A 14272-nucleotide genomic window follows, 5' to 3' on the forward strand; every position below is an offset into this window, starting at 1 on the left:
AGGGGAACATTCACTGTCTGATGTTGCTTGTGACTCCCTTTTGAAACCAGTGGATCAAGTTTCTTAGAGGAGTCGAGGTATCATCAGCCCTAACACAGGCCATGATCTCCCACAGTATATGTGCTGTACTTGTGTTCACTGAAGGAGAGGAACGAAGTTAGAACTGATCATTGCGCCAACAGCACCTGTCTGTTCTGCTTATCTATTTGACTTGTACATTAAAGCATGAACAGTGGCTAACAGATCAGTGCAGCCACAGAGGTGATTCATTTACTTGCTAAATATCTAAATTAGGATACAGTACTGTGCAAAAGTCTTGAACCAACCCCAGTTCTTTATAGTGTTTGTTTGTTTGGGTTTTTTTTCACTAATAGTGTTTCCGGACTTTCTAAAGGCCTGTGTAAGTTTGTCTTTGGACATTCGCAGCATTCCTTTCCACTCCTTGCATCTAACATTTTCACAGGAAAATATCGTTTTTGCTTCTTTAACATTAACTCATGATTGATGTCGTGTACACGTAACTTAAGTTTTATCTTGTTGCAGTATGTTGCCTATGAAAAATGCCAAAGATAGCAGTTTGGCAGGCATAAAATAGTATTTTTACACCAACAAGTTACACAAGTACTGGACTGAATGTCAGTAGCAGCAGGAAGTTTTTGGTTCAAATCGTCCTCAGTATATACGGAGGTTCTCGGGAGAGACATGGAAAAGAGTGTCTACTTTAAAATAGTGGAGGCTCCAACGGTTTGGGGCTGCAGGGCTGTTGGGCGTGTTGTTGCTGAAAAGTACCATCAGTAGATCTCTTTCCTCGGTCTGGAAATATGTTTGCTTTGCAGTAAATTGTTGCACCTATTTACAATTTTAAATAAGAAAGTTGGAGGCTTTTGCACAATACTGTATAACTGATGATGTAACTAGGAACAGTTTTGTCAATTAGCTGCAGTGATGATTTGTTCTTGTCATTTCACTGTTTGTCTTCTCCCTCTCAGGTTTGTGTGCAAAAACAATGGAGTTTTGTTTGAGAATCAGCTGCTGCAGATCGGCATCAAGTCAGAGTATCGTCAGAATCTGGGTGAGTATTACATTGGGTTTTTCTGCTTACTTCATATACCTTTTCCTAACAATACATTTGTGATTAAGCAAGTAACTCATTATATTTTAATGGCTATATTGCGGTGTAGTTCTCACCCCTCAGCTGTGTCATCACCCTGCTGGGGAGGCAGGCCGGCGGCTGGCCTGGAAACCCAAATTTGTGAATGCAGTAACTCTGGAACAAAGCGATGTAGCATTGCCAAATAGATACCATACGTACGTTTGCTAAAACCTTGGGACGAGTGTGAATCTCACTGATCTCAACCTCAAACTCAAAGGCAGAGATTTTCAAATGTATACCACAGGTGCCTCTGCTGTAGGAGGCTGCCAGTATTTTACAGTTTGAGATTGGAGATTATATACTGCACGGACAAAAGTGCTGGGCCACACCTCTTCATTCACGAAGGGTTTCAGTCTCAGTGCCACACATGTATGAGATCAATTCAGTCTGCCTTTACCAACATCTATGAATTTGAATTACTGCTGCAGCGAGCTAGATTGGGAGTAGGAGTTTTTCCTTCCTAGATCTTGCACGATCAGGAGCCACAGGATCTCATCCACAAAGTGGAAGACCAGGGTCACAGGGTGCAGAGCTGTGTTGTGCACAAATGTTTTCAACCTTCTGCAGAAATCCAAACCTCCTCTGGCATTAAGATGGCACAAACATGGCATTGTTTGCTGAATGTCCCAGGAGAAGAAGGTGTTTGAGAGTCTGAAGCTGTGGCGTCTAAATGACCAGGGGCACCGTCTGGAAGGCAGCAGTCAAACAGGTGGTGGTGGGATGCAAGGGGTCTCCTGTGATGACGCTGGTTTTCCTGAGACAGGAGGAGCTAGCAATGGCCTCCAGGGGTGGCAGATGGAGGCCAATGACGTGGCCTTCCTGTTCTCAGTAGTGGCCCCTGCATACCAAACACCCAGGCAGTAGGAGAGCATGTTCTCTACTGAGGACTGGTAGAAGGCCAGCAGCAGCTTCTGGTCCAGGTTGTTCTTCCTTAGGACAGGGAGGAAGTGCAGCCACTGCTGGGCCCTGTTTACTAGGGTGTTGGTGTTGTGGGTCCAGCTGTGAGTTTAGCAGAAACCTGAAGGTGGAGACAGACTGCAGCAGACTCATTTATCATGAGAGGGGAGAAACTTGTCTGTGCCTCCTTGAAGTCCACGATAAGTTTTTATTTTTTCTTCAGTTTCAGGTGATTTGCTGAGCGCAGGCTGTATGCTGTCTTATCTCCATCAGAGATGAGCCTGACCACAGTGGTGTCCTCTGGGCTCAACCTTCTTTATTTGCCGTTTGTGCATTAACCCTTTAAAGCCGGTCGGCGCGGGCACGCTCCGTTTTGCGTAACTATTTTTAAATCCCCGTAGAACCGGAACCACGTAAGCTAGCGCAATAATTTTTTTTGCATATGAAACCGGAGGAGTTGTACTTGCATCTCATGCCATCAGCTTGTCCTAGGTCACGGTTTCCTTCCACATATAGCTTTGCAAAAATTGCATAAAAACCACTTGCAGCAACAAAAACATAATATTCCAGAAACACACTTTGCCGATCCAATCAGCTGTTCATAACACTTCCTACATTGAAATAGACGTCAGCGCGAACTATCGCATGTCCGCCACTGCCTGCCCAAAACCGGAAGTGACGTCATTTTCGCGGAAAATGTAGTTTTTACTTGTAGGCCTTATAAGCCTGTACTGGTGTTTTTAAAAGTCATGTTTTACTTTATGCTTTTCTGAATACTTTCTGGGATGCTTAGAACTCAAATTGCACTGCTTTAAATAGTTTTTGATGCACATGCTGTTTTCTCTGCAAAAGTAGAAATAAATGTAAAAAACCCAAAAACAATTTTCAATTTTTTTTTTTGTAGTTTATTGCAATTTTTTGCAATTGATGTAGTTACTATGGACTTAATGCATACATATTATTAAAATTTGGGCTATAACAGTTGTATTGATGTATAGCAACTTGAAATGCTCCCAAAAATGGCACTACAGCATGTAAACATATAAAGTAAGCTCTGGCGGACTTGGTTCTATGGTAGGTCTTAAAGGGCTTTAAACCAGCAGCGGCATTGGAAGTGCAGAGCTCTCTCGGTCATAGGAAGCATGCTTGACAATGATGGTTGGGTGGGTTGGTGTACAGCAGGGGGCTGAGTACGCAACCCTGTAGGGATTCAGTGGTGAGGTGATCTGAGGGTGGTTCAGTTCTCTGGGGTTATGGTGTTCAATGCTGGCTCAGCGCTCTGTAAAGGCTGATGCTAATGTGAATTCCACACCAGTAGATGTTATGATGAAGATGCATGTACTGATTTATATACTGCATGCGAGGTTACCTTTTTGACATCGAAAAGAAGACATCCCGTCTTATTGATCAAGTTTCCCACCTTTGCTGCTCCATGAAAACCAGTTTCCCACCTTGTTGAGGGCAGTAAGAGTTATTCATTTCAGTTATTGCCCATCGAGTGGGCCTGGCCTGCTGTATTTGATACTATATTTATTTTGCGTAGGCCACAACCCAAGTCAATAATTGAAACCACCTTAAAACAATGTGTGTATCTTTCTCAGGGAGAATGTACCTCTTCTATGGTAACAAGACCTCAGTGCAGTTTGCCAGCTTCACCACCACAGTCAGCTGTCCTGGGGAACTGCAGTCTCATATCCTTTGAACAGTTACGCAGTCGTAGTTGTAGAAACATCCAAAGCTCCCAGGCTCGATGTATCATTCAGTCACTGTTGATGAATCTGTGTATTACCTCTGTGTGACCGTCCTGTTTGCAGTAGTAGTGAAAAATCACTGAAACTGAACACACTTGTCTCTGTTTACTTTGCTATAGTAATGGAAGTTGATAACATAGCATGAGGCTACAGCGACTCTGTACACCAGTGTGTGCACTGCACAGAGTTGCAGGTCTGTTTGTATGGTTCTTGACAACTAAACACAGCTGAATGTTCAGAGCAAACCAGTGGAACCACTGGTAGAGGGAGGAGCCCAGATCCAACAAGTCCTCAACATCGAGTGTATAACTGACTTCTCTGATGCCCCACTGCTCAACATCAAGTTCAGGTAGGTTTGTGTATCAGTCCCAACCAGTGAGGAGCTGGATCACATCCCTCCTCCTACGTCGATGTTCTGTTTCCTGTGGTCAGTCACAGGGTGTTTGTACACATTTCGTTAAAGTGAATAATAACAACCAACACTTGTGGCGGTTTTGTTAACAACACTGAAATAGTTGTGACCATCTAGTTTCCCAAAAATCTCCAGTAATAAATCGTACCCACTGAAGCTGGAGCCTGTGGGTGTGTGTGTGTGGGTGTGGGTGTGGTTAGCAGATATGGAGGAGCTCTGCAGAACCTGACTCTCAAGCTGCCTGTCACCATCAACAAGTTCTTCCAGCCTACTGAAATGTCCTCTAGTGACTTCTTCCAGCGCTGGAAACAGCTGAGCCAGTAAGTGTGTTTGGGCAGAGCAGAGCCAGCACGTGATGTTCGCACACTTGTGTGTACACGTTCTACATGCCTTTGTATTTGACTGTGTGGCTCCCAGTTTCCTGTTTCTTCCATCAGCCTTATTGTACCTGTGACTGGTGGGTACTACACCCTGAGATCCTGTTGCTGCGTCACCTTTCCACTGGTGATGCTTTTGTTTGTAATGCAACAACAGGAAATACAGTTTGTCACCTCAACGTGGAGTTGCTCGCTGGTGCTGTTAATCAGTTGGCACAGCTGGGGTCATGTGACTGTAGACATATGGGAACCAGCTTTAAGCCCGTGTGTCATAAGGGAATTTTCCCCCTGAAAATTTCATGAGAAGCTAAGCACTGGAGTGTTTGGTGGTTCAGGCTTTAAAGGGTTAAAGGAGTGAGGGAATTTCTAAAGAGTAACCGCTACACTGACGCTCCCCTGGGGCTGCACCTCTCCCATCACGTGTAACTGTAGAGACGTCTCTCCTTAGGCCTCAGCAAGAAGCACAAAAGATTTTCAAGGCAAACCACAGCATGGACACTGAAGTACTTAAGGCCAAGGTAGGACCATATTTGATGTGTTTGTCAAGGAAAATACTAAAACTGCTCTTGTCTCATGATTGCTCCCCACTTTCCAGTTATTTATTTGTAATAAATGTTTGGAATCATGTATGATTTTCGTTCCACTTCTCACGTGTACACCACTTTGTATTGGTCTTTCACCTGGAATTCCAATAAAATTGATTCATGTTTGTGGCTGTAAAGTGACAAAATGTGGAAAAGTTCAAGGGGCCGAATACTTTTGCAAGCCACTGTAGCTATTCTTACTTTTCGGGTGTGAAACAGGCCTTTATGATGGTCTCGGTTGATGACCAAGGCTTCATAGACTTTTGCTAGTGCCATATTGTCTTGTTCCTTTCTGTGATTCTTTGTGTGTGCTAATGTTTGTGTGTAGCTTCTGGGACTGGGAACAGCCCTGCTGGACAACATTGATCCCAACCCAGAGAATTATGTGTGTGCTGGAGTGATCCAGACCAAGAGCCAGCAAATTGGCTGCCTGCTGAGACTGGAACCGAACGCACAGGCACAGGTACAGGAGGGTCCCCGAGTCTTGTCTAAGTGTAAAGCACTGATGGCTACGACTCTTGGGTCCGTCACTTGTTTCCCTGTTGTTTGCTCACTCTGTCTCTTCCTGTGTGCAGATGTACCGTCTGACTCTGCGCTGCAGCAAAGACACTGTGTCAAAGCGTCTCTGTGAGCTGCTGGCCCAACAGTTCTAGAGTCCACGCCTCCATGTGACCAGTACTCCTACCATCCCCACCAGCGACCTCTCCCTCAGACCCTCCTACTGCACCTGTCCTCCTTCCTCCAACAGAGAATCAGAGTAAAAAAACCAAGAGTGTAACCTACATAAGGGAAAAGCAGCTGCTGCTAGCAGCAGCAATATTAATGTCATTCTTCCTGTTCCACATTCTGATTCTAGTTCATCTTCTACTTGTTTATTAACATAATGCTACATTATTGTTTTTGTTGGTTTACCTGTGTAGCTGGAGTGTGTGTGTGTGTGTGTGTGTGTGTGTGTGTGTGTGTGTGTGTGTGAGAGACCAGGAGAGAGAGTGCATGTGTCCCATGGTTGTGCCTGGGGTCTCATTCTGCTCCATACAGACTGTGTGAAGTAGTAATGCTGTGTATTCTGTGTGTGAGACAGTGATTCATTTATAGGACATTCCTTTAAGACCCTGCTAAATGCTCACCTGCCAACCTCTGCTTGAGTTTTTGGGATTGGACCTGGCAGTGAGCTGGTCTAGCATTCCCACTGAAGAAGCACTTGAAGTATTGGGGATGGTCTTTGAGGCACAGGCTCCTCCCCTCTGATTCCCCCTCTGACACCACCAGCCATTTGTTTCATACACATAATGCTCTCATTGAACTTATGTGTAGGTAAATGAATTTAATGCTTTCCAGACATTCCCATCAGCTTGTTTAGACTGGTACTGATCATTTCATCCAACGTGAACAAGTACTACGATAGCACAGAGTGAAGACTGTGCAGATAATCGGTGAAGAGACCAGCAGCGACCCCATCCATCTCCTTGAACGTGGTTCAGGTGCTTCTGATTGAAAGCTTGGGGAGGCCACCAACCTGCCAGGCATACAGTTTTCATTTGACTCCTGTACGATTGGAAGCTTGTTTTTTAAAATCACGCCCCCACAGATGAGACGAATTCTTTTTCACAAGGTATTTGAACACCACGCTTTAGTTTTCCAAGACAGAGAACTGGCTAACTGTTTCCCCACTGCTGAAGAAGCGCAGTGCAAAGGTGGGCTTGTGGATAAGACCAGTCCAAACAAGGACTATGGTTTGGGCTGCTGCACCCGTGTCGCTTTGGCTTTCTTTTGTTTTGTTCTCCAAAGATATGCACAGCCTTAATTGGGATTAAAGTAAAGCATAAATGGATGCATCATATTTACGTCATGGATCCCAAAGTTTGTGCTGGGACAGAGAAGCTCTCTACACATGTAGCAACATCCCAACTGGGACACAGATTTCAGTCTGGTCAGCTTAACCTTATAGAATAAATCTGGTGTTTACATAAACAGCTGATATTTAGAAGTTGCTCATATCCAGCTTCGGAATTCCGAAATTTATCCACAACTCGTCCCGGCTATCGTGTCATAATCAAGCACTGATGTTCCCGGAGTACAGAATGTTAGACACCCAGATGTCCAACACAACTGCTGTGTGTGTGTGTGTGTGTGTGTGTGTGTGTGTGTGTGTGTGTGTGTGTGTGTGTGTGTGTGTGTGTGTGTGTGTGTGTGTGTGTGTGTGTGTGTGTGTGTGTGTGTGTGTGTGTGTGTGTGTGTGTGTGTGTGTGTGTGTGTGTGTGTGTGTGTGTGTGTGTGTGTGTGTGTGTGTGTGTGTGTGTAACCAGTTAAGAATAAGGAGCCTAAAGACATTTCTAATACATGGTCACATAATCTTCTGTGGCTGCACAGCAATCACAGGACATAGAACTTTGTAGTGGAAAATGTAGTGATTTTGTCATTCTGTGAGTGTGTGTACATGAGTTTGTGTGCGTGTCTATGCAGTATCCACTAGCTAATGCAGCCTCATATATTGGTGTTAAGAACCTGTCCAATACCTGTGTTAGATTACAAGATTTACTCTGTAATGAAAAAATGTGAAGTAAAATTATGCCATATATATCCAAACTGATGCTTCCTGTCTCCTCACACTGATACATTCTTCCTATATGAATGGCACTCAGCATATTTAGACATTATTGAAAGGAACCCAGGCACAGGGAGCCACAAGCCAGTGCACTGCTAGTGTCAGCACATGCCCGGATAAATGGGGAGGGTCCTAACGTAACATGCAGATCAGCGCTGGTGGTGCTTCTGTTTCTTTAAAACGCCTGAATGCTCTCTAACATTCACACTCTGCGTCAGAAAGCAACCTGGGCTTCAGAATGGAGTGGGATTAAAGTGATTATGAGATAACCTGCCTGACCTACAGCCAATCAACAGTCACCTGTGGTGCTGCTGGCCAACCGAGTGCACAGACATGCAGAGATGGGACAAAGAGTGTTTGCAAAGGAAAATACTGACAGTTGTATGTGAGACTGGACACTGAGGCGGGAGAAAAGAGCGGATCTTTATACACTAATTGTAGACATGATGGAAATGTGTGTTAAGAAAATGGAAGGATTACTTCATCTTAATGCATGCTCCTTCATCCAGGTAAGTAAATTCCCAACAGTTGATTCTGGCTGGGAGCTCAGTTCCTTGATCTTTAACATGCAGAGGAACTGAGCTCACATTGTTCCTTCAGTGCTGCTGGTTTCAGTCATTGTGCAAATGTCCTGTGTATAAGGTTGGAAACCTGCAGTCAGCTGAGACCGAAGAAGTCACCTGGATGATGACGTGATCTCCCGCTGAAAACGTCCAGAAGAACAGAATCAACTTTTGGGGATTACTTCCATCGTCTTCCTCCATTCATGAGGAGCAGCTCATGACTGGAAGTCCAGAGGATAAGTAAGGAAGAAGTCAGGGTGGAAAGGCAACTGGTCCAAATCCATATGGAGGTAAAGGGATTTGAGCGAGAAGGCAGTGGGCTTTGTAGCCAGACTGGTCATCCCTGAGACTGAAACGATGCCCAAGCGATGGAGAAGGAACCAAGGCCATGGCATTTGTGTCATTGTCTCATTAGTCCTCGGAATGTTTTCCCCAAATTCTTGGGGATCAAGATATTTATTCATTTTATTTTTTGGCAAATGTGAGAGAAGCTTTTGCATCCTTTTTGGTCAGCAGTGATTTTCACCTTGGACCTCTCCCGTCGATGGTAGACAGTTCCACAAGTCACCAGTAAGTGAAGAATGTACGCCACTGCTATTCTGCATAGGTGTCAATCCCCTCATCACAGAATCACAGTCACGTTTATTGGCCAGGTATATGTGCAAACACAAGGAATTTGGTACCGGTCGATGGTGTTTCTCAAGCACAACAATATAAAACGCAACAATATGTAAATACTGTAAATACACACACATAAATACAGGATTACAATGAAATGAATATCACAAAGTGTGCATAAGGTGCAGTTGCAGTCTAGCAGTGTGACAGTTCAACTGTTTAGGAGGGAGATGGCGAGGGGAAAGAAACTGTTCTGTGTCGGGTGGTCCTGGTCTGCAGGCTTTACACTGTCTGTCAGAGGTCAGCAGGTCAAAGAGTCTGTGTACAGGGTGTGAGGGGTCTGTGATTTTCCCTGCCCGTTTCCTGGTTACTGAGAGGTCCCCACAAAGAGCTGATATACCTACAGATGTAGGAGTGGAAAAATCACCAGCCACTCTGTACATGTTTGACATCAAGCTCATTAACACCAGTAACTTACTGATCTACCTACCCAGGGTCTATGTGTAGAAATCCTTCAGACCGGACATGTTCGGCAAAGCAAGGAAATGGGATCCAGGCTGGAGGATTAGAGTTGCCAGAAGGAAAAGTAGGTGGATATACAGGACAGCTACAAGTACTCGAGTATCTCGCAGGGCAACGGTTATCACGATGAAGATGATGTACCACTGACAGACGGAGGAAGTGCCTGACATCAAGAAATCTTATCAGTAGCTAGAAAAGGTAGACCTACAGGACAGCACGGGCACATCAGCAGGATCTAAGTTTCAGGCTGGTTGTGCAAAGGATGCTCCAGAGACGGTTCATTGTAGTAATAGGATGCAAGCTGGGATACCTTTCACAACTTGAGGAGATCTTAAGTCTTAGTAGTAATTGGAGCCTCAAACTGGAGATATTCAGGGCACAGAGTACAGACCAGGAACGGCTAAGATGCTGTGCAGAACCATCAAATGCTGCTAATCAATCCGCATGGTTTAAATTAGCATAGAAAGGCCTGTAAACGTAGAAAAAGGCAGGTTAACACCAGAGGGAGAAAAGCAGTTAACCAGCCGAGGCTTGCCTGTTCACATGCTGCTATCAGCCATCAAAACCTTTCAGTCTCACATGTGCAGTAAGATGTGTTGCACTGTCAGGTATCAGAATACTTTATCCATCCCCAGGGGAATTATGTGGGTTTGGGTTGCTCCAGTACAGTAACATGAACAAAAACAGGTAGGAGGTTAAAGCAGCTACTGCAGTAAATAAACAGGCCAGATGTGACTGGAGTGACTGGCATATGGCTGCAGCTCTCACACTGGGGTCTGTGCTGTTGATCAGGAGCATAACTGCTGCTGAGACGGCCCCACGGCCAGCTGCGTCTGCGCGTGTGAAAGTGCGGCGGCGCAGTGATTGGCTGAAAATGACATCATCCAGTCCAGATCTATTGTTGGAAAGTTGATGAGCTCATCGTTGAGAATCCAGTGTGAGAAACACCGTGAAGAGGAAGGACCACCTCGCTGCAGCGCTGGACAGTGTTGTTGTCTGTCTCAGAGTTCCTGCAGCTGACACAAGAAGCGGACTCAGTAAGTACAGCTCGGATGCACCGTCGAGCAAAAGAGGAAACGCACACCGTGTTTGAATGTTTGTCTTCTAAGAACTTGTCACAGGACGTTTCACCCAGAGTATTTCTTTTCTACGTGTGCCGCCTGTGGTGCTGCAGGTATGGTCTTGTCTCGGGATAGAGAGGTGGAGCGGCCCCCGCTGTCCGTCATCCTACCGCAGCTCTACCTCGGAGCAGAGAGCGACGTGACGCAGGTAGGAAGAGGACCAGTGATGTCGCTATCAAAGACATGATAATAACAGTTCCGGCTCCTGTCTCACACAACACAGCAGCACATGCATGGCTTATGTGGACGAGCTAAACGACTACAAATGTGAACATTAAATAACATGAAACACTTACAGCTGCACATGCTTACGTAAATCTGTTGCCTTTACTGAGCAACATATGCAATGTTATTATATTACCTTATTTTTAAACAACTCAAATATTTCACAAATTATGTGTGAAATATTTCTCTTAAGCACTTTGAGTGATTCTTTAATTTGTAACAAATTAAAAAAAAAATTGTGAAGTATAAAGTTAAAAGTGCTCTAAACAATTACCAACATAATTATTCAATGTTATTGGTGCATTAATATGTACACAGAGACTGATCACAGTTTATATGTGAAGCAGAGCACAGACAGGCAAGTGCATTTCCCTCTGAACTGTGTGTGCGTGTGTGTGCACGTGTGTGTAGGACCAGCTGGCCTCGCTGGGTATCTCCTACGTGCTGAGTGTGAGCCGCTGTAGCCCCCAGCCCTCCTTCCTGCCTGGTTCCAGGTATCTTCGCATTCCTATTGATGACTCTTTGTGGGATAACCTGCTGCCCTGGATCCCACAGGCTCTGCATTTCATTGGTAAGGCCTCGCTCTCACATTACAGCAATAGAACATATCAGATCAATGACTTTTTACCAAGTTTTTTACCTCAGATTTCTAATGCACATAATCATTAAACACCTACCATCTTGTCATCATTGTGTCTGAACAATGCTTTACTTCTGTGACAGTGCAAGAAGTTTGCATTCAAGTCTCTATGCAGTCGATTGAGTTAGCAGTGGCAATATGATAGAAGCTGCAGGCTATGCCAAGTAATTGGATCAAACAGGACATTAATTCAGAACCCTGAGGCACAAGTCATGCTGTTGTTTTTTAGATTTATTTTCAATTTTTAAATATTTATTATTGAATTTTTGTAAAAGCTTTTAAAAATGTAATTCGCAGTGTGGCTAGCCTTAGCCAATACAACACTTGCTCTGTCTGTGTACAGCTCGGCTGACTGTCACTATGCACTGTGTGTTCAGATGTAGCCATGTCGTCGGGGGCTTCGGTGCTGGTGCACTGTGCAGCAGGAATTTCCCGCTCCCCAGCCCTGGCTGTTGCTTATGTCATGTACAGTCTGGAAATGGATCTTGACCATGCTTACAGGTATAGCTAGCAGCACAAATTCATCCTGCAGATGGAACTGAGCTCGGCTTTGTCAAATAACATAAAAACACTGAAGAAGCCTATTGATTTCTTTTTTTAAAGCTGAGCATGAGTTATTTAACTTGGAGCTATCAGAGGTTTTCTTGGACTTTCACCACTCCAGTGAAATGCAGTTAACTCTGCTTATGAGTTCAAGTATTTGTGGTCTTGACAGTTGGAGACTTCGACCCATTAAAAAGTTTTCATTTCTCTAAACAGTCCACAGCACATAGCACTACAACAGTCAATAACTCCAAAGAACAATGGATGCACACCTTTCTAAAGGAACCAGCATACATAAATCATGTTTTAGTACTTCTCCTATTAAAGACCCATATTTCGATATACATAAGAGGATCCAGATATTCCTGCCTTAACAAAGTATTTATAGGTAATTGTTGGAAATGTTTATCTTGCAATCTGCAGTTGTTTAGAGACCTTCCCAGGTGTGTAAATCTGCACTTTTCTTGCTTTAATCTTGACAGATCTCCTTGGACTTTATCCCATTGCTCTGAGTATCAATCCATTTAGGCTTGTCAGAGGAAACTAGCAGATGTAGTCAGTCCTGATCAATAACAAGAAGGCTTTGTGAAGTTACAAGACATTATAGCACCTTGAACACTTGCTAAACATTTAAGTTAGCGTATGTATACCTTTGACTCTATATAAGCATTACCGAGACATACATTCAGTACACTCAAATGAGCATCTATTTAACTGTTATTCCTGTTTATTGTCATACAATCTATAATACTGAGGTAACTGTCACTGTAGCTCATTGCAGAATACTACCTAGACTCAGTGTGACGTGTGAAATACTAGCAACAATAACCCACATCCTTTCTGTCCCCTTATAAGGTTTGTGAAAGAGCGCCGGCCCTCCATTTCCCCAAACTTCAACTTCCTGGGTCAGCTGCAGCACTTGCAGGGTGCTCTGAGCCAAAAGTCACATGGCCACGACCTCCTCATCTCGCAGCTGGCCAGTTGTCTGCCATCTGTTAACGACAGTGTGAACCTGTCTCACAGCAGTCAGAACAGTAACTGTCAAGCTAAGAGCGTCACTGCAGACTCAGCTCACCACAAAGACAAAGCACAGCAGAGACGCTCGCTGTCAGAGAGCACTGAAAACAAGCAGCAGCAACTGCCGACTCTTCATTTGCCTTCCCATTGTAACCAGCAGCCTGTCCAGAAACCATCGGAAGTTTCAGCTTCCAGTCCCTGTGAGCCCATCAACCCAACGCTAAAGGCCACCCAACTACAACTCCCATCAGGCTCTGCTTCTCTCTTAGAGAAACGTAAAAGCCTTACCCTCTCTTTGACCCCTTTGGGAATATGCCCTTCCTCCACAGCAAACGAGAGCCAACAAGAAAAAATGGTCGAGAGCAGGAAGATTGCCGAGAGCGCCGAGGTAAAGAGTTACCCTGGCTCCTACAGGCAGGCAGAGGCTATCCATAGGAAGCAGCGTCTCCCTCTCAGCCAGCACAGCAGAGCTGAGGTCAAGGAAAAGGGCCTGCTCTCACCTTTCAGCGTCACTCTCAACAAGCTGCTGGATTGGGGGGAAAGGATACTGCTGGGAGGTGTTTTTGTCCACCCTGTGCAGATGGGACAGCCCGCGCTACCTTACAGGTGCTGAGGGTACAAGGAAGCAGGTGGTAGGTGGCGTCTGTGCATGTTTGTCAGAAGAACGTGTAATGAAAGAACCTTCTTTGTCTTCTATTTATTTATTTGTTGCAGAGTTGAATCTATGAAAATGGCCTGAAAAGACAAAGCACCCCGTTTATCACATTATGTTTATCATTATGACAGCGATCCCCGTTTCTGTCATTTTTAAATGTAGTTGTTTAAAAAGCTTTTGCCACAATGGTTTGTAATGTATTTACTGATGAATAAAGATGACATTTTAACCATATGTGACTGTTTGTTTCTCAGTGTCAAGGGACTTGCGAGCCTCTTCACCTCAGTATACAACACAAGCATGCAGTGCCTCGAGTGCTACAGTGAGCCAAGACTTTGTCTCACTGACTGTGAAAAGGAGATGTAGCGTTTGTTAAATAAGTATTTGGACACATTCTTGTCAAAGCAGATCCTACCACAGTGGATTTAAAAACAATTATATGAATAAAGGGCAGATGTTCAGCTTGCATTTAAGGGCTTTAACAAAAGTATAGTGTGAACAGGAACTGCATCCATTTAAGTTCCCATTTTGAGAGGCTCACAAATAACTGGGCAAACTAACATAATGGAAATCCGTTTCCTGCCAGGCC

At 44.5% G+C, this 14272-nt stretch overlaps 2 protein-coding genes across 5 annotated transcripts in view; both read left to right on the forward strand.

The window, feature by feature from the left end:
* The window catches only part of ap2a1 (adaptor related protein complex 2 subunit alpha 1), a 30922-nt gene extending 23582 nt beyond the window's left edge, over positions 1 to 7340 (forward strand). For 2 of the 4 annotated variants that reach the window (XM_039611220.1, XM_039611221.1), the window contains 7 exons: positions 990 to 1072; positions 3652 to 3741; positions 4027 to 4150; positions 4414 to 4533; positions 5039 to 5108; positions 5503 to 5637; positions 5750 to 7340. In XM_039611220.1, the coding sequence (XP_039467154.1) occupies positions 990 to 1072; positions 3652 to 3741; positions 4027 to 4150; positions 4414 to 4533; positions 5039 to 5108; positions 5503 to 5637; positions 5750 to 5827 (700 nt within the window). In that variant the 3' untranslated portion in view covers positions 5828 to 7340. The remainder of the gene's footprint in view (positions 1 to 989; positions 1073 to 3651; positions 3742 to 4026; positions 4151 to 4413; positions 4534 to 5038; positions 5109 to 5502; positions 5638 to 5749) is intronic. The other 2 variants (XM_031755790.2, XM_031755791.2) reach the window with 1 other exon arrangement.
* Positions 7341 to 10371: 3031 nt separating this feature from the next.
* On the forward strand, positions 10372 to 13917 carry si:ch211-195b15.8 (dual specificity protein phosphatase 16). The gene is made up of 5 exons (XM_031755792.2): positions 10372 to 10519; positions 10657 to 10751; positions 11240 to 11399; positions 11846 to 11969; positions 12867 to 13917. Exons 2-5 carry the CDS (start codon positions 10659 to 10661, stop codon positions 13639 to 13641), a joined length of 1152 nt encoding a protein of 383 aa, XP_031611652.2. The 5' UTR covers positions 10372 to 10519; positions 10657 to 10658; the 3' UTR covers positions 13642 to 13917.
* Positions 13918 to 14272: the final 355 nt, after the last annotated feature.

The sequence above is a fragment of the Oreochromis aureus genome, linkage group 4 (genome assembly GCF_013358895.1).
Source record: "Oreochromis aureus strain Israel breed Guangdong linkage group 4, ZZ_aureus, whole genome shotgun sequence".
Lineage (NCBI taxonomy): Eukaryota > Metazoa > Chordata > Actinopteri > Cichliformes > Cichlidae > Oreochromis > Oreochromis aureus.